The sequence below is a fragment of the Lutra lutra genome, chromosome 3 (genome assembly GCF_902655055.1).
Source record: "Lutra lutra chromosome 3, mLutLut1.2, whole genome shotgun sequence".
NCBI lineage: Eukaryota > Metazoa > Chordata > Mammalia > Carnivora > Mustelidae > Lutra > Lutra lutra.
This window is the reverse complement of record NC_062280.1, coordinates 185,513,502-185,538,673: the sequence shown is the minus strand read 5'-3', so window position 1 is coordinate 185,538,673 and position 25,172 is coordinate 185,513,502. Positions and strand designations below refer to the sequence as shown.

The window sequence follows — 25,172 nt, the reverse complement described above, 5'->3', positions numbered from 1 at the left end:
GAATACAAAAACATTAATCTGAAAAGATATACACACCCCTATGTTTACTGCAGCATTATTTACAATAGCCAAAAGATGGAAGTGGCCCAAGTGTCCACTGACAGATGAGTGGATAAAGAAGAGGCGATACATATGAAATCTTCCATTTGCAAAAACATGGATGGATCTAGGGATTATACTAAGTGAAAAAAGTCAGTCAGGGAAAGACAAACACCATACTCTTAACTAGAGAGAACAAACTGATGGTTACCAGAGGGTAGATGGGTGGAGGGATGGGTGGAAAAGCTGAAGGGGATTAAGAGAACATTTATCATGATGAGCACTGAGCAATGTACAGAGTTGTTTAATAACTATATTATACACCTGAAACTAATATAACACCATATTAACTATACTGAAATTAAAACAAAAACAAAAACAAAAACACCCTTCAAGCCCTAAGCTCTATGACAATTCATCCTACAAACATTTAGTAAAAGTTTAACTAAGCACTAGGGTATTGTAAATTTTCATTCTCATACTACCATGTAACTAACATGCATAGTACTTAATCACAATTGTAATTTCGCATTTATTCACATCAATCAGATTCATTTCTGTCACCCCCACTAACCTTAAGGGCCAAAAGAGTATATTTTGGTCCCTGATTCCTCACAAGGGCCTTGTCTAGTACATGAAGCAATGGAAATGAATGAGTAGACCGAAAGAGTCCTGCTGCTCTGACTGATTTTATAACAAATACATAAGATATAAAGTGGTAACTATAATATGTGCTATGGAAGAAAACTAGCTATAAAAACTCAAGTGTCAACTTAGTGTAGAGAGGGGCCAAAGAGGGAAGGAAGAACAAACAGAGGAAAAGTCTGTGCAAAGGCCCAGGATAGCACTGAAATAAAACAAGCCTACAGGTAAAATGAGCCAGGAGGGGACACTGCTGTGGGATGGAACTGGGGGGGGTGTAAATAACGGCTACACCATGACAGCTTTGCTGATCAGGTCAAGGAGACCTGTCTTTGTCCTAAGCGCAAAAGAAAATGACTGGAGTATTTCTGGGTGTGGTGAGGAAGTGAATGTGACATGATCAAATCTGCTGTTCAGAAAGATCGCTCTGGTTAAGGGGGGCACCAGCATGGCAGCTGTGGCCAGGAAAGAGACTACTGCAACAGGCAAAAGATTAGGACAGCCTGGAATAACATGGTAGGGGCAGAGACACAGAAAAACAGATGAATTCCAGAGATATTGAGAGGTCACTTACTGACACATTGGAAGGGGACAGAGAGGTCAAAGAGGGAGTGTTGGAAGACTCCCTGGGTTCTAGCTTGTTTACCGGACAGATGGTGGTGCCATCTTGAAACAGGGAACACCAGAAGAGGGAGATGACCAGGTTTGGAAGGGCAAGATGATGAACTGGTTTCGGACATAAGTGGAAATGGAAGGTTATAACTTTTTACCCATCTGCGGAACATTTAGATGACCAAATTGGTATAGAAAGGAAAAGACAACTGAAAATGAGCATTTGACAAATTTCCCAGGTAAGTTCTGAAAATCAGGGGAGGGAAAATAAGTTTATGAAACCATCTCTTTGATGCCTAAATCTAGTCATTTAAGACTTATTCAGCATCCTGTCATTGTCATCTCATTAATCTAGATAAGAGATCCCCACAAGAAGTGGCTTCTACCCTTTTTGTAAAAAAGATTTATTTACTTGAGACAGAGAGTGTGTACATGAGGTGGGGGAAGTAGGGAGAGGGAGAGAGAAAAGCTCAAGCAGACTCCATGCTGAGCACAGAGCCCAGTGTGGGGCTCGCTCTTGCAACCCTGAGATCATGACCTCAGCCGAAAACAAGAGTCGGATGTTCAACCAACTGAACACCCAGGCCCCCCGGGGGCTTCTCCTTTTATCCCTATTCCTGCTAGATGCCTTATGAGGGACCCAGAGAGCTGCTGAGACTAAGACTGAAAGTTCAGAAAATGGCAATGTTTCACTTGACTAGATTAAAAGAAGATTCAGACTCACTGATATGCAGAACATGGTAGGGGAAAAAGGGGGGAAAGAGAGGAGAGGAATAATTCCTATTTTTTTTTCATGAGTGCTTCACATTCCTACAACCAATTACCCTCCAAGAGGTAAAATGGGTAGCATGGTATATGCCCTTCATTTCCATAAAAATTAGAAAGAGTTTCACTAATTCTGGATAATACATGCTAATACTTAGGATAGTGTTGATGAGAATGGAGGGGTTCAAAGATATAGGCAACTAGGATAATAAGAGAGCTTTTCCAGAAGCAAATCTAGAAGTTTACAAATGATGCGGTGCTGGTACATCCTAAAATGACACTGTGTCACCCTATGACTAGATCCCAGGTTCCAATAACATGTTGTAAAACGGCATCACTTGAACGCGCCTGGATGGATCAGTTGGTTAAAAGCAACTGCTTTTGGCTTAGGTCATGATCCTGGAGTCCTGGGATCAAGTCCTGCATTGGGCTCACTGCTCGGTGGGGAGTCTGCTTCTCCTTGTGACCTCTCCCCTCTCATGATCTCTCTCTCTCTCTCTCAAATAAATAAATAAAATCTTAAAACAAACAAACAAACAGCATCACTTGGGCTAAATCATACAATTAACTGAGATAATACATATTTAGTGCTTAGCTCAGTGCTAGCAGATAATAAACATTCAACAAATGCTATTATTCATTCTATGCTGCCACTGGGCCAAAATACATTTGCCATATTGGTATGAATTATGTGACTGACTTGTAAGAAGTATGAATGAAGGAGAGTATGCCTTTTACATTACCTGGATATTTTTCACAAAATTTTAACAAGGGGAGGGGAAAGTCATTCTATCCTTTGATCAAGGAGAACTTCAGCTTAAAATGTTCTAGACAAAATGTCATCACAGTGTGATGTGTCATGAAACATGCTGGTATGAAAACAAAGATTTTAACATTCAAGAGGGAAAAAAAAAAACCCGGATCTAATGATCAAAGAAAAGAGGATATACTCACTTGTCAACTGAGCTTTGGATAATTTTTCACCACAACTATAACCATGACTGCTCTCCTGTAGCTTTAGCCATTCCTGGGCTTGGAACAGGTAGAGTTTAGCTTCTTTTCCAACAGCTACTGCTATGTTGTTGATTCTGACACACAGAAGAGCATGGTCACCTTGACATTAAGACAAAAATTATTAAATTGTTTGGTCTTGTATGGAACTCACATGACAAGACAATTCAACACCTTTATTCATCAAAACAGGAATTTAAAAAGCAGAATATTTCCTTTTGCTTTTAAAAATTTTTTAAATTTAAATTCAATTAATTAACATATGGTATATTATTAGTTTCAGAGGAAGAGTTCAGTGATTCATCAGTCTTATAGAATATCCAAGAACACAGTTTTTCTTAAATCTCACTTAACTAGGTAGATCACATTGGAATGAACATCTCATTCAGGTGCAAATCAAAAGACTATTCATATTAATTATCCAAATTAATGTGTGGTAACTCCTTACACTTCCAATGAAAGGTGATGCCATTTCACTGAATAAACAGCAACATCTGCTTATTTGGACATTCACCATAAGAGAATTCTACAACCACTCCACATCTTTACTATTTGACATAAACTATCTACAGAAATTTCCCACCAAAGTTCCTCTTGTTTTCTAATATAACATGTGAGTTAATATACTTTTAATGTAAAAAATACACATAGCTAATAGCTAGAAAGTTTAAACAAATGAGTTTGGAGGTAGACATTTTACACTTGATAAAAGATTTGACATCTTTGACTTTTACAAAGGAACTTGCAGAACAATGGATGTTGTGAGACATTATAAAATAAGCCTGGTTGTACACACGGAGTACACTGAAGGCCCTGAACAGAAATGGCAGAAAGTAGTTGCCTCTAGGGAAAGGGACTCTGGTTGAGAAGTAAAGCAGGAGACAGTTTTCAGTTTTCATTTTAAGATCTCTTCTCCTGTGTTGTTGTCATGTTTGTTATAATTATCACTTTGACTAAACATTTTAAATAAATTCATGTTAGTATGTTTCAAGGAATGTCCAAGTCTCCTACATAAATTGATTACATTATAAACTACCCAAAATTTTAGAAGTGACTTGAATCTTAACATCTTAAATCACATTCTGAATTAGTTAATTATTTCAGTATAACTTAGTATTATTATTTTACTGAATTCAAATTCACTGAAGACTGGAAATAATAAAAAAATTTATACACACACACACACACACACAGAAAGAGCGTGTATGTGTGTTAACGTACTTGGAACACTCAGGTCCTCAATCTTCCTTGAGATATCTGGATTATCTACCTAAGTTTCCCCTCCATGTTTACCAAGTAATCATGAAATATCCGGGTTTTCTAAGTCCCTCTGCTACTGATAACCCACATCATAGCTTCCATATATCCCAGATTTTCTAGCACTGTCCAGGTTGTGTTATTTATTGTAGTGTCTTTGCTATCACTGTCAATATTCAAAGTACAGTTACAGCCAACTGATTAAAAAAAAAAAAAACTAAAAATGTAATTAAAAAATAATAATAAAGTGTTTCTAGAGTTTCTTCTTTACCCAACGTCTGTGCCACATAGGATATTGGAAAACTGGTTTGTATTCATTTTCTCAGCTATTTTAAACACTTTGATTTAAAAAAATTTTTTTTCAGGTTCCCCTCCATTTACACCAATTCTGTAATTCTGCAATACTTTAAATTCCTTTCCTACACCAAAATAGCTTCTTGTCTCTATTACCTTCTCTGGGACAACAGTCTGACATTGCATCGTTTAACGCTAAAAACTGTATTAATCAAGGATACCATCCTCATCAGGGCAAATAATTATTTGGAATACAATACCAGTCAATTAGAGTACCAAAAGTATGAACCAAGAAAATCACTTAAATTTCGAGAGTGCAGGTAAAGCAAAAATTAGAATGAATTGCAAATTCATTCATTTAAGACATTGATTTTTGAGGGAGACCAGGAAGTCAGAATCAAATGCAGTTCTCGTTTCAGAAAGGCCAGAAAGGATACAATTATGAAGAAGCTTCCAGAACACACTTACATGCATTGCTGTCAAGTGAATTCTAGGCCTCCTGATCCATGGTAAATCCACTCCTTTAGTAGTGGGGTAACCAAACTGTCCCCCCTTGGGACCACTAGATTAGCAAGTATTTTATTTGGTTTCCAAACGTCTCTGCTTCGAGTAGGTTTTAGCAAATTATCTTAAAAACAAAAACTAAACCCAGTAAATCTAAGTTCTGGAGCTTAAATGCACCCATAAGTACAGTGTCTTAGTGTACATAACCAGGCTGAGACAGGACTGAGCAAAGGATGCTTCCTTGAGGGAAGGATCTCGAAAGATGCAGCAGAGGAAGTCCTCGGTACTTTGGTCCGTGTGGGGAGGGAGGGGGAAACGGTGTTTCAAGTGCAGACCACAGTCACTAGTCGGGGGAGGGTGCAGACCAGGGAGTGGGGAGCAGCGACTGCACGGCGGGCGTTAACGCATCCTCGGATCCCGGCAGCTGCAGTCGCGGGCGGGCTGGCGGCTATGCGGGAAGTCCAGGTGCAGCCGGGGCAGTCCCCCGCGTCGCGGCCACCGGCTCCAGGCCTCCCCCAGCGAAGCGGGGAGGCGATGCCCGCGGGATGGGCCCACGCGCCTGCATCCCGCTCCCCGCCCCCGCACCTACCGTGGAACTCGAAGTGGCCGATGCTCTGGCCCTGAGCGTCTCGGGCCGCGGCGCTGCTGAAGCTGCCCCGCAGGGTCTTACCCTGGCTGCCCGGCGGCCACCAGCAGCAGGCGAGAGATACCGCCAGCAGCCGCAGGGCTCCCATCCCCCCCTCTCCCTCGCGGCACCTACACCTGGGCTCCAACCGCCTGCGGCCGCCTTCCCCACGTCGGCAGCCCGGGCCGAGGGAGGAGGGAGCAGGACCGGCGTCCCGGACCCGCCCCCGGGAGACTGACAACCTATGTGGCAGGCGCCTCCGCCACGAGCCAAGTACACCCACCAATCAGAGGCCGAGATGGGCGGGACGTGTGAGGCGCGCGTCCCATCACTCCCCAGCCTGCCTGCTAGTTCCCGCCTTTTTTATGGAGACTCGGAAGGATGTTGCCGCCGGTTACGGAAAAAGCCTAGCCCTCCGCCGTCTCCGTGCGTGGTACTACTGCGCATGCGCCAGTCTTCCGAGGACTTTCCAGGGAGTTTGTAGGGTTCTAGAAGAACTGAGAAGAAGCGCACGATGGCAGCGGTTCTGGTGAGGAAAAGAAAGCTCCCGCAAAGGCCGAGGTGCCTATGCAAACTACTGGACGTTTCCGTTTTAGTGTCCGAAAGACACGTAGCTGTAACTGTACCTGTCCAAGTTTAATGCAAGAATTCTCTTGGCACATCTAACCGAATTTAACTTCTTTGGTTACCTGTCTTCTTGAATTATATAGTCAGACAGCTGCGAAGTACAGTGTACACCCGTACATCCAATTATCTCAATGAAACATGTCTATTACCCCCTCTTCTGGGAGGCGATGGTAGGAAGCAGCTGCCACTCTTGATATCCAGGCCATCCTGGTCTCATCTTACTTGTCCTGTGGCACAGTCTTAATTTTCTCCAGTTGGCCACACACAGCCCATCTCTACCCTAGAGCCACAGAAAGCTTTGAGAAACAAAATTTGACTGCATCACTTCCTTCAAAGGTTTTTGATCACCTGTAGTACACAAGCCAGACTCCAGACTATAGCTTTCGAGTCTCTCCAATTTCCAACTCGACTTTTTGTCTCCATCCTTACCGAGCCACTGTCAGCTCGCTGAACACCCCAAGTTCTCCTGTCTGAGCCTGTAGCGCTTGAGATCCACTGTATTTAAGAAGTGAGATAGTATTATTAGATTGTGTGCACGTTTTCGCTATTACATATAAACAATATATCGGTGAACATATTTGTGTTTTTCTGCAATTATCTATATTATACATCATGGAATTTGGGAATCATAAGTTATGCGCATTTGACCTTTTCCTATATGTTACCACTTTGTCCCCCCCAAAAGGTTGTAACAAATGATGTTTCCATATATACTGGGTATTCTCATTCTTTTTATACTTTGCCAACACATTATATGAAAAAAGAAAAAAAATCAGGATATTTATTTATCCATTCAACATTAATTTATCATTTATTCTGTGCCAGGCCTGGTCCCCCGGCCTTGGGATTATAGCAGGAAACAAAACAAAGACCCTGCCCTCTCTGGCCAGTACCAACGATCAGTTCAACATAAATGTTGTGACTGCTATGGAGAAAAAAGAAAGGAGCATAAAATGGTTCGGCAGGGCTGAGGTAGAGCTTGCTATTTTAATTGGGGTGGTCAAGGAAGGACTCTCTACAAGGGTGACCTTCAACCTGAGAACTGAAGAAGTAAGGGTAAAAACTAGGCAGGCATCTGGGGAGAGGGCATCCAGGCCTAAGGGAAGTCACATGCTTGACAAATTCAAGGAGAAACAAGGAGGGCAGGCAGGGTGAGCAAGAACAGTAGGGGTAGGATCTAGGGAACCTCTTTACCAGGACTGCCAGCAGCCTGATTTGTCGGTAATGATATTAACAACAAAGCAAAACGCATTTTGCAGTTGCGAACTCCCATTTCCACACTTTGCAAGCAGAGAACTTCTGAAGTTCTCGGCTCAACCAGAGAGTCATCTGTGGAAATTGTCCAGCAGTACAAGAATGAAAAGAAGGTAATCGTTCATAACTCCGACCATCTGCGTACCCAGGTAAAGCCTGATCCATTCTGGTGTCCCTTGACACAAAACATTCCAGACCCCACTTCCCAGCCACCCCAATTACGCCTAACGGGCCCGGTTTGGGAAAGAGAAGAGCTGCGCCTGCGCAGTAGCGTGGCGCGGCCCGCGCACCCGAGGGCCCCGCCCAGCGTGCAAGGGGGCGGGGATAAGCGGGCCCGTCTCCGGAAGCTGCTGCCACCTTCCCCACTGACGTGTCGGGGCCGCGAGACGCGTCGCACAAAGTCGCGGTGGAACTTCGCTGCGGTGTACAGATCTGGCGCTTGACGCTGCCGGGCACTGCTGAGCTGGGAGATGTCGGCTGCGGGCCGGACGGAGCCCTTGGGTCCTCCCAGCGGCTTTGCGAAGCGGCTCCTGGTGACCGGGGGTGCTGGTTTCATGTAGGTAACGGCGCCGCTGGACGAGGAGTGGCTCCCCAGAAACCCCAACCTTTTCCTGCGCCTCTGCTTGCTCTTGGCAACTTGGAACCAGCTTGGGGGGTCTGATATGGGAGGGTCTTAACGCACGAACAGCATCAGCCTACCTTCTTCCCCCTCTCCCCGCTTGCGAAGTCTTGGTTCCTTTGAAAACCGCGACTTCTTTAAGGCGCCTCCCCACCAAAGCTGAAGCCGTGTGGTGCTCTCTGCCTTCTTACCTGGCCCGGGATGCACCTGACACTCTTCCGAGTGCCCTCACATGGCAGTAAACTCCTCACCAACTGCCCCAGCCTCCAGCCCGCCCTCTCCGTACGCAGACAGGCCTTGTGCATGTAAGAGCCAAGAAACGATTTTTGGATTATAGCAGGACATTCATTTATTCAGCGGGCTATAAAACAACAACAACAACACCACACCCTCTCTTGGTGCTTTGAGCTGGACGAGTTGAGCGGTGCCTCTTGCCCTCCCACACCCACATGCAATCAGTGAGTCCTCGTTCACTGCTTCCCAAGAGACCACTTCTCGCCCCTTCCCCCTCCCATCCTAGTCCACGTTACTGGCTTCTGCCTAGATTGCTACTGTAGCTTTCTGATTGGTCCTACTGCTTCCCCCCTTGTTGGCTAAAAGTCTGTTCTGCCCACAGAAGTCAGTTTTTATTAAGTAGATAAGTGCACAAAGTATTACCCACAAAGTTTTACCCCAGCCTGTCAAACTTAGAATAAAATTAAAATAAAACTCTTTTGCATATCTAGAAGACTCAAGTGCTCCAGGGCCTGATCTTCCAACCTGATCTGCCATTCTGCCTCTTTGTTTTTCTGTACCTGCCGCACTTAACCTTTTTGGAATTTCTGGAACGCATGAGGCCCATTCCTCCCGTCGAGGCCTTTGCACTTGCTTCCCCTTTGGTTAGAGCGCTTGCATCACTCATTTCCGATGGTTGCGTAGACATCATTTCCTGGGACAGGCATTACCTAGCCATCCAATCTAAAAGCGCCCTTTCCCAACTAACACACTAATCACTATCTGAAGTCAGAAGTTATTTTGTGTATTAGTGTTTACTGGCTTCTTGCCTGCATCCCTGCTCTAGAATGTAAACTGGATGAGGGCAGAGACTACTGTTCCCCTCAGCATCTGTAAGAATGCCTGGCTTATTCTACAAAGGTCTTCGGTAGTTATTGAATGGATGAATGCGCAGGTACCAACAGGAAACTCCCAATGTCTAGTGGAAGAGAACATGGGAACATGGGAATCACGTCCCCCATTGGCATATTAAGTCACCTCTTTAAATCTGACAATAACTTGGAGGAGGGTACCAGGCAGGCAGGGTTTATCTAATAAGAGGGGCATGGCCATAAAAGGGTGGTACTTGTGTGAGAGTGCTGGTCCCAGAAGGGCAGGTTCTAGAAAATGCTGTGAAAGGGCTGTCAAGTACAAATTCTGAGTTCATAATTTGGTCAAGGACTGCCCTTATTCCTGGGAGCCAAATGTTTTGGTGTCTATGAGGAAATCTGGTGGACCATCTCCCTGAGAGATGCCTCTGGTTCCACTCCTGGTCCTGGGAAAACCAGGAGCCAATATGGTTACCCAACTCAGGATGGCCTCAGCCATTATTAGCTTGGAAACCTCGGTTTCATCTAGAACCTCCCTGAATTTTCTAGTTTACCACCATATTCTTGTACCAGGAGATAGTAATTGCAGTAGGGTTACTGTGAACGTAAACAACTGTGCTCATACTAAGTGAAGTTTTGCACAGTTATACCCACGGTCTCTTAAAAGGTACATTATAGTTTCAGTCTACCTGTACTGACCACCACCCATTGTACTTATCATCCTGCTTCACTCCCACACTCAAAGCACGTGGACACAAATTGTTTGGTTAAACAATTTTTTTTTTTCCTTATACCCAGGACCAGTAAATTCTCTTTTCTCCACAGTGCCAAAGGATTTTGATATATCAATACCAATTATTGATCCTGTTGAGAAAGTTAGTGAAAAGTGGTGGGGGTGGGGGAGGGAGTGTATTCAGTGTACTTATTTCTGTTATTTTGCAGAAACTTAAAGATATCTCTGAATAGTTTCTAATACTCGACAGGTTAAGGTAACATTTAGGAAATGTGAAGAATTTAGGGAAAAGGTTACATCTTCTACTAACAAAATACACTTTTTTTTTTTAAAGCGCATCACATATGATTGTTTCTTTAGTAGAAGATTATCCAAACTATATGATCATAAATCTAGACAAGGTGAGTTTTATAAAAATGAGCTTCATGCACTGATACTTATATACATTTTTTAAAAAGTATTAGAATCTTATCCTGCTGATATTTTAGTTTTTATTTGGTCATTTTAGCAACTTAGGGATCTACATAGTCATGTGATCATGCTATATTTAATCTTAGTCTTTTAGAAGTTTTTCATTATGATAGCCCATAAAGTAAAGCTTTTAAGTGCAGTATTTTTACCAGAAGAATATCTTCAACCCTAAGTTCAGTATTTAGTGTAATCTTGTGATTATTAATCTTTTTCTGGAATTGGGATACTTTGATTATTTGATTTTATTATTTTATTATTTGATATTATAACTGCCACCCTCTGGAAAATTACATACTTATTTCTTAAATTAAAACTAATTTAGTTTTGAGGATTTTTCTGTAATAATTGAAGTCTCCCTGAAGAGTCTGAAAGCCATGATTGGTAATCACTGGATTTTTGACTTGAAACACAAGACACAGTTACCTTAATTTCATAAGACGTAATAGTAAAAATCTATAGACAGAATTATCTGTAGGTCTTACCAATTTTTGCCTGCCTTACTATCAGAGACAGTAATTTTTTCCCCCTTTGTACAGGGATTTACCAACAATTAACTCTGAAGACAGTGTAATGAGTTATAATATGCATAACAAAGGTGTAATTGTTTTCAAGTACTAGTTCTTTTGCAGTAAGAAATGGTAAGCTTTTCTGGTGGCAGGGGGCAAATCTGGGCCGGAAAATTTTTTAAAGGAAGGGTTTCTAAAAAGTAATTTTTTGTATTTTCAAAAAGTAACAAGATTACATGGTTTTTGTTTTTTACTTTCTAATATACCAGAGACTTCTTCTAAAAGCAAAGAGCAAACCCTTTAAGAAAACATGTTTTCATATTACGATCAGAATAGCTACAGTTTTTTAAAATAAATCGATATTTTATAGGAAAAACTATTATCACTTTTGGTGTTGTTTCTCTCCCTCTCCCTCACTTACTTATTTTAAGCTGGATTACTGTGCAAGCTTGAAGAATCTTGAAACCATTTCTAACAAACAAAACTACAAATTTATACAGGTATGAAACTTTTCTTATAATTATATAAGTTTTATGCTGTGCCTCTGTAGCCATTCAGACATTGTTTCTACTTGGTAAGCTTGTGTAGTGTGGGCTTGGAAAGCATGCTTATTGAAAACCTTCTAATTTCCAGAAGTACCATGTGCTACAGAGACTACTACTTTTAGATTAATACCACTATAAAGCTGCGTGTGATGTTGGTGCCTTGGCAGCTCTATGGATAGGTGACTGACCTTACATGGTTTATGATTTTTAGGTCCTCAATAGCCTTCTTAATGAGGTCTTGCTGGGTTTTAAAGAGATTAGTGTAAGGGGGACTGTTACTTAGGCCAGGCAACAGCCAAAGAGCCTATCATAACAGCCCGTGGGCTAATGTTCTTCAAAGTGGATTGATTGGCTCTAGAGGGCTCATTTACTAGGCACTCTTAGAAGAGTCCAAAGTATAAACCAGAGAGCCAGGTCATTAATTTGCAAAGGGAAATTTTAATGTCAAATGAAACTATTTAATGATTTATGGGTTTTTTTTTTAAAGATAATCTATAAACTCTCCTTTTCACCACAAATTATAAAGAATATACTGAGCACACTCTTCTATATGAAAGCGTTTCTTTCAGTCACCAAAGAATTGTTGAGAATACCTATTTTTAGAAGAGTTAAATGTACATATAACATCATAAATCCTTTTACGAGTTCACTTAGTTCACTCAGTTGTGGTGAAACACATTTTTAAAAATGTGGTTGTAAATGGTTACACTTACTTTAAATGTATTGCAATAATGGTTACCTCAAACTTTAAAAATATGTTTACAAAAATCTCCTGTTAACATGAGGTTGGCAAAAATGTTATGGGAAAAAGTTAGCTTGGTTTTTAGTTGTCATTGGTGCCCAATAAAATACGGTTTTGGACACATATTTGCAAATAAGTATTTTGAATTGATTATCTTATATCCTTAGATGCTGGAGAAATACCTCATTACTATACTTATTTGACCCCTTGCTTGGATTTTCAAGATAATCTCTATTAATGCAGGGTGGTGGGGGGAGATTAATTTTTTTCTTATCATTGTTTTGGTTCATGTAGTAAAATGGTTATTACCAATGGTAGTGCTGAGTAAAACTTCACTTTTTCCTGTTTTCTTTTTTGTATAGGGTGACATATGTAATTCTCACTTTGTGAAACTGCTTTTTGAAACAGAAAAAATAGATATAGTACTACATTTTGCTGCACAAACACACGTAGGTAAGCATTGTTTTATGTTACAGTTACGATGGGCAAATATTTTTCCCGGTGACTAATTACCCTACATCAAAGTCCAGTATTGAAGTCAAGCAAGTAGGGACTTAATATGTCTTTGAAGGAGCACATACCATGCTCTTCCAGGAAAACTGCATGCTTTTCCAGTCACTTTTATTAATGTAGGCTGAAATATAACCTTGAATGCTATCTTAAAACATTGAGTTTAACTAAATGCAATATAGTAATAACTTCTGGGGAGATGGGCCTTCACCTATATTTTTAATGTGCGTGTGTGTGTGTGTGTGTTTTTTAAGCTGGGTGGGGGATACACTGTTGAACATTATATTATCCGTAGTCATCTGTGCATCTGCGATATCTTCTAACTGTCTACCATTTTATATTGTGCAATATACCATACATTCAGAAGAATTTAGAAGTAAAGCTAAATGAGTAATGATAATGTGAATACCCATATAGCCATCACCTAAACAGAAGATAGAATATTGTTGAATCCTCATTAGTGGTATATTACTGCCTTGTTACTTGATTTTAAAATTATAATTTCCCTTGGTCTCCTCCATAGTATATTTAGGAGATTATTCTGTTGCAGAATATAACATAGTCCTCATTCCTTTTTATTTTCATATGCTCCGCTATGTAGCTGTACCCCATTTGTGTTCGTTTCCTGCATTTTGCTATTTAAATAGTACCGCAGTGGATGGCTTCATGCCTGTGTCCTTGTGTATACTTGCCAACTGATGTTGGGTAGGGATTCCTAGAAGGACAAATTCAGGGTGAATTAGATTGTTAGGGCTCCCATAACAAAATACCAGAGACTAGGGGCTTAAACAATGGAAATTTAGTTCTCACCTTTCTGGATGCTGGAAGTCCAAGTGCCAGCAGGCCAGTTTCTCCTCAAGCTTCTCTCCTTGGCTTGCAAGTGACCACTCCCTCTCCGTGTACTCGCACAGTTTTCCCCCTGAGCATCCCTAGTGTTTCTCTTTGTGTCAAAATGTCTTCTCTGAAACATACCAGTCATGGTGGACGAGGGACCTGGATGGCCTTATTTTTATTTAAGTACCTCTTAAAGGCCCTGTCTCCAAATATAGGCACATCCTGAAGTACTTGGGGTTAGGGTTCCATCATGAATTTGGGGGGAGCACAATTCAGCCTGATAACCAGGGTAAAGGGGTAAAGGCATATGTAATTCACCTGGCTATTGAGAAATTTCTTTCCTTAGGGGTTGAAAACACTTTGCATTCTTACTTGTAATATATAAAGTATCTTTTCCCCCATAGCCTCACCAACAGAAGGTGGTGTCAAATTTTTTAATTTTTGCCAATCTGATAGGTAAGAAGTGGCATCTCTGAGATTTCATTTTGAATTTTTCTTATTGTAATTGAGGCTGAGCATCTTCAGCTTAAGGACCTTTGTATTTCTTGTCTAAACTACTTGTTTATGTCTCCTATCCAAAAGGGTTGTTTCCTTTTATTTTATAGAACTTCTTTTTAGATTGAATATATTAGCCCTTTGTTTCTGATAAGTTCAAATATTTGTCCCAGTTTGTCATTTGTCTTTTAAAAAAAATTTTTTTTAAATTTCTTTTCAGTGTTCCAGAATTCATTATTCATGCACCACACCCAGTGCTCCATGCAATACGTGCCCTCCTTAATACCCACCACCAGGCTCACCCATCTCTCCACCCCCGGGCCCCTCCAAAACCCTGAGATTGTTTTTCAGAGTCCATAGTCTCTCATGGTTCATCTGTCCTTTGTCTTTTTACTTTGTTTATAGATTTTTCTGGTTGGTTGTTTTTTCTGTGCAAGAGCTTTAACATAGTTGAACTGATCAGGTTTTGTTGTTTTTTTTTTTTTTCCCTTTTGCTTCTGGATTGTGAGCAATTTTTAGTAAAGTTCCCCTCATTCCCAGATTATAGAGAACCTTTTCTTCAAGTAAATTTATTTTAAAAATAATTTATCGAACATTTGTTGTGTTTTCAACAATAACAGATTGATCTGAAAAGCCTTGCCATCTATGAAACTGGAAGTTTCAAGTTTTAAATTTAAGAACATTTTAAATTTAGATGTATCCTTTTTTTTTCTTTTTAGAATTAAAAAAAAAGTGTTTCCCGCAAATTTAGCACTGATAGTTTTCTAGGTTCTAAGAATTTACATATGCTTCACAGGTTAGGCTTAAAGCAATTATAAATAGCAATGTGTTTTTGTTATTTTTTTTTAAACTTTTGCAGTTGTGGTGAATGAAGAGAAGTGAATAGAACTTTCCTTAAACCTGAGTCTACTGTTGGGTATTTGTTTTGTCCCTTGGGTGGAATTATTCTAGATTTCTCTCTCTCTCTCTTTTTTTTTTAGATCTTTCATTTGTACGTGCCTTTGAGTTTACGTATGTTAATGTCTATGGCACTCATGTTTTGGTGAGTGCTGCTCACGAAGCCAGAGTGGAGAAGTTCATTTACGTGAGCACAGATGAAGTGTACGGAGGCAGTCTCGATAAGGTAAGCTCAGAAATGGTATGTTTCTCCTGCTTACCATGGACCATGATGCAAATCTGTCTTCTTAGAATCTCTTCTGGGTTTCTTTCATACTCTCATGGCACACACTGTGGGACTCTCCAAAATGTTATTCCTTTGTGTCTTCTGTTCACACCAAAGAATGTCACCCCGAATGACAACAACCACCTAGTCTTGGTACAAATTTATAGGTAATTTGACTGACAGCATTTTGCAAGAGAGCAGAACATCCCACCTTTCTGTCCCAGGACATATATGACAAATGTCATTCCCATGGGCCAGGCGTAGGTAACTAGACTGCAGCATACTACCTGCTCACCTTCCTCCTCCCCTCAGGAAGCGGTGGAACGTTAAGGAGTAAATGTGAAATTACTGTAGGAACTGGCATCTGTTCTTTTTCGATCGTTTGTACATATTGTACTTTTTATGCAAAAGATGTCTCCATTCTCATCTGTATTTTTCATCATCACTGTTTTCAACAAGTGACCTCATTCTGTTTTATATTTTTACCAAAACACATACATGGTGAAAAAAAAAATCAAGGAGTTTGAAACAACTTCTAATGAGAAAAATCGGACCCTGAGCACTTCTCCTCAGTATCCAGTCCCACCTGTGAGAAGCTGTTATTCTCAGTTCTCATTGCAATTTTTGTGAGGTGAACTTTTTTCTTCTTGTACCTTTGTCACCCTACATCAGATCTGACACAGTAGCCAGAATGATTTTTAAAATAAAAGTCAGATCATAACATTACTCTGCTCAAAACCTGTTCATATTGTTGCACTGGCCTTCAAGGTTCTACATGGTCTGGCCACCCTCCAGCTATCTGGCTTCATCTCCCATTTCTCTTCTCTCACATCAGCCTCCTTGCAGTTCCGTTGAACACAGTTCTGTCCCAGGACCTTTGCACTTGCTGTTCTCTCTGCCTTTCTTAGAGGGTTGCTGTGAATGCTACTATATAAAAAATGCTTAGAAAAATGCCAGGGATGTAGTTGGGGTTCAATAATGTCTTTTAACATACAGTAATTAACATTTCAAGTTTATTATATGTTTTCTTATTTTTTCTACTTAGAAACTATGCATAATATGTATTTTTAATGCATTTTTTTGAAATTAGGAATTTGATGAATCTTCACCCAAACAACCTACAAATCCTTATGCATCATCTAAAGCAGCTGCTGAGTGTTTTGTACAGTCGTACTGGGAACGATATAAAGTAAGAGCTGATTTCAGAAACTCTTGAATCATTTTTCTTTTGACTTAGGTGATAAAACTCCAAGTTAGCATTAGCCACATTCCATTTTTAAAGTTGAAGACATAGATTCAGGAGTTTATATATTAAGGAGTTTAAAATATTTATTTCCTATATCATGTGGACAAAGTAGGACCTACTTCTTTTTTAGTTCACCACTTAAAGGAATCATTTTTATATATGTTTTCCCACTTCAGTGGTACATAAAGTATTACAGCTGTAGGGAAAAGCCCTATTGGAATATCCTGATTCCCAGAATCCTCCGGGGGGAAGAAGACAGAGTAGGGCAGATTCCGTGACCTGCACGTGCTCCCCTCTGCCTGATTCACCTCTCTTGGCTCCTCATGAATGGGAGTTGACATTTTCTTGCCTTTTGTGTTCCATAGCGTTGACCCTTTGCCCTTTCATGGTAGCTCTTTTTCTTTGTAAGCGTTGGTGCATCAGAGAAAGACAACGTGAAGTTTCACATCTAACCAAACCCAAGGTCTGAGACGCAGTCTCTGAAATCATCTGGTAGAAATTCCCTTGATTTTCTGCTCACAAACCTAACCAACCTGCCCCCATCTATATTCATCCTGCTCTTGTCCCAGGAAAGAAAATATTCCTCTTTCTTTTAGGAGCCTCTGTCTTTCTCTGAGTCCTATCCTCTCCCATATTTTCAGGAACCTTACATCAGAAAAAAAAAAAAAAAAAAAAAAAGCCCTTCACTTCTGTCCTTGATGTGTGTGGAGTCACTTAGCTGCAAGTGCCCATTTTTCAGGACTTCTTTAGAGAATCATTACAATTGGGCCTCTTACTTCGTTAACGTTGACTACTCTTTAAGTTTCCAGCTGTCATCACGCGAAGCAGTAATGTTTACGGACCACATCAGTATCCCGAAAAGGTACATTTTACTTGTGAGTCCACACTGTGTTTCAGTGATTGTAGCTTCTCGTTATTGAAGATAATCCCTCTTCAGTTATTTGTCTGAAATAATTTCTGCTGTAATTATACATAATTAGAAGCACTGTATGGGCCACATGCAAATCTCATCAGGTGTAGAGTCTGAAGACCCGAGTTGAGGTCTTAACCTGACACAGGCTGGTGTGACCTTGAGCCCTTGGAGCATCGTCTTTAAACTGGGGGATAGTGAAAACACTCAGAAGGGATTTTGAAGGATTCAGTGAGATAACAATGTGAAAATGCCTGGTGCTCTTCATGATTCTGAAGCTCTACAGAGCATTCCCTTCGCCCCTGCCATGCTGCTGAAGACTCCTTCCTGGCTTGCGTCCAGGAATTTGAGAGCTAGTTAGAGAGTCCTGCGGGAAGCTGGTACAGAAATTTGTCTTCCCATCAGCCGGCGCACTGTTTTCCCCAGCTCCTCTTTATAGTTGCTGGCCTGAATGTCTTCCAGAAAATAGTACAAGTCGTGAATAAAGAAATGTACTTAAAAGGCTGAACCAACTGTGCAGTTGGTTCTGTATCATTAAACCTAATTTGAACGAACCATTGCCTTCTGTGCCTAAAAATTGGGAGATGGGATTTTTCACTTTCCAGCTGGTTGCATTGATCTCTTTGGCCAAGGAAAGGGGCCATGTCATGATCTGTTGGTCTTAATGTCTCCTTTGCTTAATTTGGGGAGTACCTTTCAGAGGTGCTTTATAAGGTGAATAATATATCTCACCCTGTTTAACATAACCTTTCTTTAAATTCAGTGGAACTAGAATTTACTTTTTATTCATTTCACAAGCACTGATTGGGTAGGTGCTGTACACAAAGCAATAAGTAGGCTATGATTCCTGTCCTCAGGAAATCAAAGGTGAACTTTTGTGATGAGACCAAACTGTTCATGAAGACCTTTTCTGAATTTTTACACTATTTGTATCATTTTGTCTTTATATTTGTCCAGCAGATGTCTTGTTTTTGTGAAATAGGAGGCTATCGTAGAATTCTTTCACTTATCAAAATTACAATGGCTTTTTTTTGAAACTGATAAGAAGTTAGAATTTATCTATATGCATATTTCTTAATAAGCATAATCTTTTAATCTTATGATGAGTTAGATTCATATTAATGAGTGAATTTCCAATATCTGAAATGATATTTAAATATTCTTTTAGGTGATTCCAAAATTTATATCTTTACTACAACACAACAGGAAATGGTATGTTATTATTTACCTTTGTACCCATATGTTTTTCTGGTATGTGGAAAATATTTGGTGACAGCCTATCTTGAAAATCATAAAGTCTTAAGAATTGAACACCATAGAATTGAATGTTTCAACAGATGTATGTATTCTTTCTACACTCAATGTGATGGTTCTTTAAATAATTATAATCTGTTACTCATCTTTATGATTTACTTAGATAACTTGAAATTTCTTTAATAATTTCAGTTCTTAAAGAATGTAGCCTAGAACTTGGAATTATCTCATTAAGATGCAACATCTTTATATAATTTTGCTTTTCTAAAGGATTTATTTAATTCACTGAGCTATACATATTCCTTCAAAATGAACTTAAGGTAGAAAATTGATGAATAAGTTATTTCTGAGGGATCATTTATATGTGTGTTACTTCCTTACTGAGTGCTGCATGAGGTTCGGTGGTCATTTAAAAATTCTGGATAAAATTTAGAAAAGTCATGAGAATAAGTGTTTTCGGTAAAAGCTTTCTAGGCTCCCCAATGAAATTGGCTTCTCTGGAATTGTATCCAGGCGTTGTGTTACCCTGGTTTGGGAGAGCTTTTTACACTTTATGATTCCCTTTCATTTAATCTTTTTAGCTGCATTCATGGATCAGGGCTTCAAACAAGAAATTTCCTTTATGCAACTGATGTAGTAGAAGCATTTCTCACTGTCCTCAAGAAAGGGAAACCAGGTGAAATTTATAACATCGGAACCAATTTTGAAATGTCAGTGCTCCAGCTTGCCAAAGAACTAATACAACTGGTATGCATATATTTTAAGAGGGTAGTGTTTTCAAAATGGTCACTAAATCAGTGGCAGCCATCACTCATTTAGTCAAAATCAGCAATTTATAATTTACTCAATTAGAAAGTGAATGAGTAAAAAAATGAAAAGTAACATGAAGATATATCATTATTGGAAGTTATATCACTCATTTATAACAGCTTTTCCGGAAAGTAAAAATCCTAACAGATTGGATGTAGAAACTTATTGTAATAAATAACTCAATGTCAGAAATATGAAACGGTGTGTGCTAATCTTAAGGACTGATGATATGGAAGAAATTATAGTTAGGAGTGTATGTACGTATTAGTGAAAATCAATTCTCAGTCTCAGGATTCAGTAGTAAGGGAGACTTGGTGTGTGGAAATACTTTCCTTTGCTCGGCTCTTGGAATACTCTGTACTCCAAACATGTGGGTTTTCCACACCAAGAAATTCTCAGAGACAAGCTGGGTGGCCTATTATTTAACTCAATTCTGACATTATCTGCCTGGAGATGGCTCCAGATTCCATAGACTAAAGGCTCAGACCTCCAGGACTCTCCCCTGCTTCACCGGCCAACCACAAAACCTGGTTGTCATCTGGGCTTCTGACCACTGACTGACGATCAGCAGAGGTGCTTAGCCAGAGTGACTCACAGTTTATTTTCTAGATTATTGGCTCATTGCAAAGGATAGAACTCAGGAACAGCCAGACGGAGGAGATGCCGGAGCATGGACTGACCATGCACTGACCCGGCCCACCACTGACCCAGCACCTCCATGTTTTCTGCAGCTCAGAAGTTCTCCAAACCCCATTGTTTTGTTTTTTCATAGAGACTTCCTTAAGTAGGCATGATTGGTTAAATCATTGACCACTGGCTATTACTTCAGCCCTCTAAGCACAGGCTTGGTTCCCTTGGCCACCAGTCCCATCCTTTAGGGGCTTTCCAAAATTCACTCATTAACATAACCTTGGTGTGTTTGAAAGGAGCTTGTTGTGAATAGCAGAAGGCACTTTTATCTCATGTCACTTAGGAAATTCCAAGGGTTTTAGGAACTTGGATAAAGACCAAATATATACTTATTATAAGTTATGGTATCACACTGAATAATAACCAAGAGCCAAAAAAATTAATATTCTCCCCTAGTTTATGCAATGTGTATTCTTTGTGAGCTTCAGATGGAATGTGGGTTATCAAGCATGGAAAGTGTTCCTAAAATGTTCTTCATTTTAGCTCCCTCCCCCACTTTGAAAGGGTTATTTTTTTTTAAAAGATGTATTTATTTATTTTAGACAGAGAGCTAGAGATGGGGGGAGGGGTAGAGGGAAAGGAAGAGAGAATCTTCACGCAGACTCTGTGGGGCTCAATCTCATGACCCTGTCTGAGATCATGACCTGAGCCGAAATAGGAGTTAGACGCTTAACCCAGTGCATCACTGAGGCACTCCGAAGGGGGTGTTTTTCTGGTCTCTTTAATCAGCTATTGAATACCTTTGTTATTCTCTGGTCTTACTTTATAATTTTGACTCAAAAGCCTTTTCCATTTTGACAGATCAAAGAGACCAGTTCAGAGTCTGAAATGGAAAACTGGGTGGATTATGTGAATGATAGGTGAGTAACAAGTTAAAGCCTTGGGGAAAGGTTGTGAAATCTTAGATACTTACATAATTCTAAAATATATGGACCTAACCAGAAACTAGTGTTATCGCTCTTGATTTTTCCACTAAAATATTTTTTTCCTAATTGTGTATCAAAAGAATAAAGTATAACATTATTGCTTACTAGCTGTGTGACTTAAAGAAAGTTACTGACCTTTTCCAAGTCTGAGGTCTTCTGGAGTGTGAAATATGAATAATAATGTCTTGTTAACAGAAGTATTTAAAGGTTTATTATAACGTATATAAAGTACCTGACCTAGGGTATGGGACATAAGAGCCCTAATATATTTATGTGGACTTATTTATTCATTCATCAAACATTTAGGTATGAGGCATTGCGTTCATACCCAGATCATGGCTGAAAGCAGAAAAGGATGAGCCATAGAGAGGGTTAGGCATCTGGGATTCCAGATGATTTTTTTCAACGTGTACTTTATTTTACAAATTTTCTCTCAGTATGTCATCAGGGAGAATTTTTTTAAGAAAAAATTTGAATTATGTCAAAGGTTCATGAACACACATTAGTTCTCTTAGTATTTAAATTTGTAAATATGTATCCACAATGTCATTTTAAATCTTTTTTTTTTTTTTTTCCTTTTTTGAGACCTACCAATGACATGAGATATCCAATGAAGTCAGAAAAAATACATGGCTTAGGATGGAGACCCAAAGTGCCTTGGAAAGAAGGAATAAAGAAAACAAGTATGTTCTGCATTGATACTTTCTGGGGAGGGGGTGAGATTCAGAAAAATTTAAAGGAAATGTAATTTACTTTTAGAACACTATAAATTCAGTAGAGTGTGGTGATGAATCATTTTCACTTTTCAAACTGTTACATTTCATGTATTTCCAGCAGCAACAGTAACATCTCCTACGCCTGTTGTATTTCACATACTGACTTCTACTCAGGCTTCCTGTGTCTTATCAGCATTTGTCAGATACCTAGTTCATTGGTTCTCAGGTGCAGACTTTTCACTTTTTTCCATATCCTTTAAAGGTGTGAATTTTAATGTTGCCGGTGTTTTCTTATTATTGCACTTTCCTTTCTTTCTTCGGAATATGTAAAATAACAGTCCATTTTAAGGTCCGTGGCATCTTCAATTTGAGGAGCGATCGAGTTGCAGTCTTTGAGTGTCTGAGCAATCGAGTTGCAGTCTTTGAGTGTCTTAAGTCTTTTTATGTTGAAACCAACAAAATTTAGTATGTGCAGAAATAGCCATTAAGATGAGTGTATATAAAATCTGTATATATATGTTAAGTTCGGTTTGAAAATGTATTCATGAAAAAAGATAAACTCACATGTAGAAGAAAAGTCTTCGTTTAGAGCTTGACACAGAGTACTTGTGTTGAATTTTTAAAAGCTAATTCAGAGATAATTGATCACTTTTTAACCCAAAAAAACTTTACCGATAGTATAGCCACATAAGCTAATTTTACATATTACCAGAAGTAAGACAACAACATCTCCTCATACTTGTCATGCAGTATTGCTGCATTTACATGAACAAACAGTACATTTCTTTCCGTAACTTTAAAACCAGGGCAAATGACTTATCTCTCTCCCTGTTTTTCTTAAAATCAGAACGTCTTAAATACTTAATACCAGCAGATGGAGTATCGAAGGACTTTTGAAGTTAAAAAGAAAACAATAACTGATTATTAAATCTAAGTTTTCAGGTATTGAGACATCTTGTGATTAATGACATTGATTAGTTCAGAATCAAGTTGTTTTCTTCATGAGGCACTCCTTTGGCAAGACTGATTGTTACTTAAATTAAAAATCTAGGTAAAATGAGCTGAACAGCTATTGGACAGGATTTTTTTTTTTACATAGCAGGAGCCCAATAAATGTTGGCTAACTGGTGTTCGGTGTTTTATTTTTTATTTTTGTCTTTTGGTTCTTCCTATCAGTTGACTGGTACAGAGAGAATTTTCACAACTGGAAGAATGCAGAAAAGGCATTAGAACCCTTTCCAGTACAAACGCCGTTTATATAGAAAGGACAGTTTTCAGAGAAAGAAGAACATTATCCTACCTCGACAAGTGATAAGAAATCAAGTGACCAGATGAAGTGTCTTCTTCATATGGAATCCGATTCTTGACTGTTTGTATAAAATTCAAACGTAAAATGCCTCAATCTTCAGGATAGTTTTAGTATTGCCATAGGATTTAAATATCAAGATTCTCTCAGAAACCTTTTCTCCTGAAAGTTTGGAACCAGGAGGGCTAGAAAGGCTTCTCTGTAGGAGGGAGGCCAGGAAGGTGGGATCTCATGGTTCTGAGAACCGGGACGGGGAACAGCTCTGTGTGGATGACAGCCTTGCCTGGACTGAACCCAGCTTTCCAGCCTTTCCCACTGCACAGTAAGTCTCAAGTTTTCATTCTTAGGCAATATAGGATGAGGCATATGCCCTCATTCATCTTTTTTTAACTATCTGATGTGCTATAATTGTTTTAAAATGGGAACAATGGAAGCGTATTTAGCACTTTTTAACCTTTAGTAATTTTGTAAAATTAAGTTAAATGTTTTTTAAAAGAAGGAAGTAGTTTTTATATTTTCAAAGTCAGTTTTTGAACTATATATAAGTAACTGCATATGAGAGAAACGTTATGTATTTACCATTTAAAATGATTTTATTTATAAAATATCAATATTTTAATGTATTTAATGTAGTATGTGGCTTTATTTTTAGTGAGGTATGTTTTTAATTTTGCTGTAGAAAAAATGTTATATTACTTGATTAAATATTTTTAATTCCTCTGTCTCCTAAAGACTTTAAGACGACTTGAAAAAGCAACTGACTGGATATTGCACTGAGAAAGGGAAAGGAATCCAAGATTGTGCCCAGCCTTTCTGGCTTCCATGCATGAGTGGTGGCTTGTTTCCTCTGTGGAGTGGGTAATAAGGTCATTAACTTGGAGGTGGCTAAAGGAGGGGGATAAGAGTGGAGAGGGGCCTTGAGGAGGTAGAGATTGAGAAAAGAATAAGGAGATCCAAAGTTAGTAAGAGGATTTGCCAAACAAGAATGAAACACAAACTGAAATTGAACCTTGTAATTCCAGAATTCTGAGAAGTATCAAAATAGATTGATCCAGAGGTGGGCAGAGTTGGAGTCAGGAGGGGTGGACGGAGCAGAAGGCTGAGAGAGTGACCAAAGTGATGCTCACTGCTCCTAGTTGTGTAGGAAAGAATGTGCCTCCTGGGGGTGGCCAGTAGCTGGAGGAAATGGAGCAGGGAACGGGCACAAGGGTGTGGAGGTGAGAGCATGGAGAGACAAGGAAGTTATAGGCAGAAAATGGGACCAACTGAAAGCAAGTGGTCTTTGGTGAACTTTGGTCATTGAGGGTAGATGACAAAATAAAAAACGTTTTTTCTGTGTCATTTGTTTTTGCTCATATTTTTGTGTACACTTTTATTTCCAACTTCGATATACTCAGTATAGCTTCACTTTTATCATTTATCTAGTCTCAGAAGATGACCTTGACAAACATTAGGAACACATGATAATAAGCCAGTTAAAAAAACTTTATGCAAAAAGTGTAAAAAATGAATGTTCTACATCATATATCATCAGAGAAGTACAGATTAAAATAAAAATTAGATACCTATTAGAATGGCCAAAATCTAGAACACTGACAACACCGAATGCTGGTGAGGATATGGAGCCACAGGAACTCTCATACATTGCTGGTGGGAATGCAAAATGGCACAACCACTTTGGAAGACAAAACTAAACACCCTTAGGGTGTGATCCAGCAATCACACCCCTTGGCATTTACACAAAGGACTTGAAACTTAGGTCCACACAAAAACCTGCAGATGTTTCTATTCACTTTATTTGTCATTGTCCAAACTGGGAAGCCACCAAGATGTCCTTCAGCAGGTGAATGGATAAATAAACTGATGTATCCAAACTATATGAACTGTCAAGCTGCGAAAGGACCCAGAGGAAGCTTACCTGCCTATTACTAAGTGAAAGAAGCCAATCTGAAGGGAATATGCAGAAACAGATGGTCAAAGTTAAC

The 25,172-nt window shown here is 39.5% G+C and overlaps 2 protein-coding genes across 6 annotated transcripts in view; one reads left to right on the top strand and one right to left on the bottom strand.

Moving 5' to 3' along the window:
- Window positions 1-5,967, bottom strand: part of GPR180 (G protein-coupled receptor 180) — a 29,004-nt gene extending 23,037 nt beyond the window's left edge. For both annotated transcript variants that reach the window (XM_047720238.1, XM_047720239.1), the window contains exons 1-2: window positions 5,714-5,967; window positions 3,013-3,171 (exon numbers count right to left, since the gene is read on the bottom strand). In XM_047720238.1, coding sequence (XP_047576194.1) covers window positions 3,013-3,171; window positions 5,714-5,858 — 304 coding nt within the window. In that variant the 5' untranslated portion in view covers window positions 5,859-5,967. The remainder of the gene's footprint in view (window positions 1-3,012; window positions 3,172-5,713) is intronic.
- A 2,009-nt stretch (window positions 5,968-7,976) lies between these two features.
- TGDS (TDP-glucose 4,6-dehydratase) lies at window positions 7,977-24,528 on the top strand. 4 transcript variants are annotated; one of them, XR_007125680.1, is made up of 13 exons: window positions 7,977-8,186; window positions 10,399-10,465; window positions 11,473-11,541; window positions 12,691-12,781; window positions 15,148-15,290; window positions 16,420-16,518; window positions 17,378-17,437; window positions 18,654-18,697; window positions 19,321-19,486; window positions 21,041-21,099; window positions 21,751-21,848; window positions 23,058-23,509; window positions 23,920-24,528. XR_007125680.1 is itself a non-coding variant. In XM_047720235.1 (13 exons), the coding sequence occupies exons 2-13, from the start codon at window positions 9,410-9,412 to the stop codon at window positions 23,141-23,143; spliced, it is 990 nt and encodes a 329-aa protein (XP_047576191.1). In that variant the 5' UTR covers window positions 8,050-8,186; window positions 9,310-9,409; the 3' UTR covers window positions 23,144-24,528. The 4 variants fall into 4 exon arrangements, 3 of the variants coding, with proteins under 3 accessions (XP_047576190.1, XP_047576191.1, XP_047576192.1); XM_047720235.1 differs by adding an exon at window positions 9,310-9,417 and having other exon boundaries at window positions 8,050-8,186; window positions 23,058-24,528; XM_047720236.1 differs by adding an exon at window positions 8,587-8,707 and having other exon boundaries at window positions 8,099-8,186; window positions 23,058-24,528.
- Window positions 24,529-25,172: the final 644 nt, after the last annotated feature.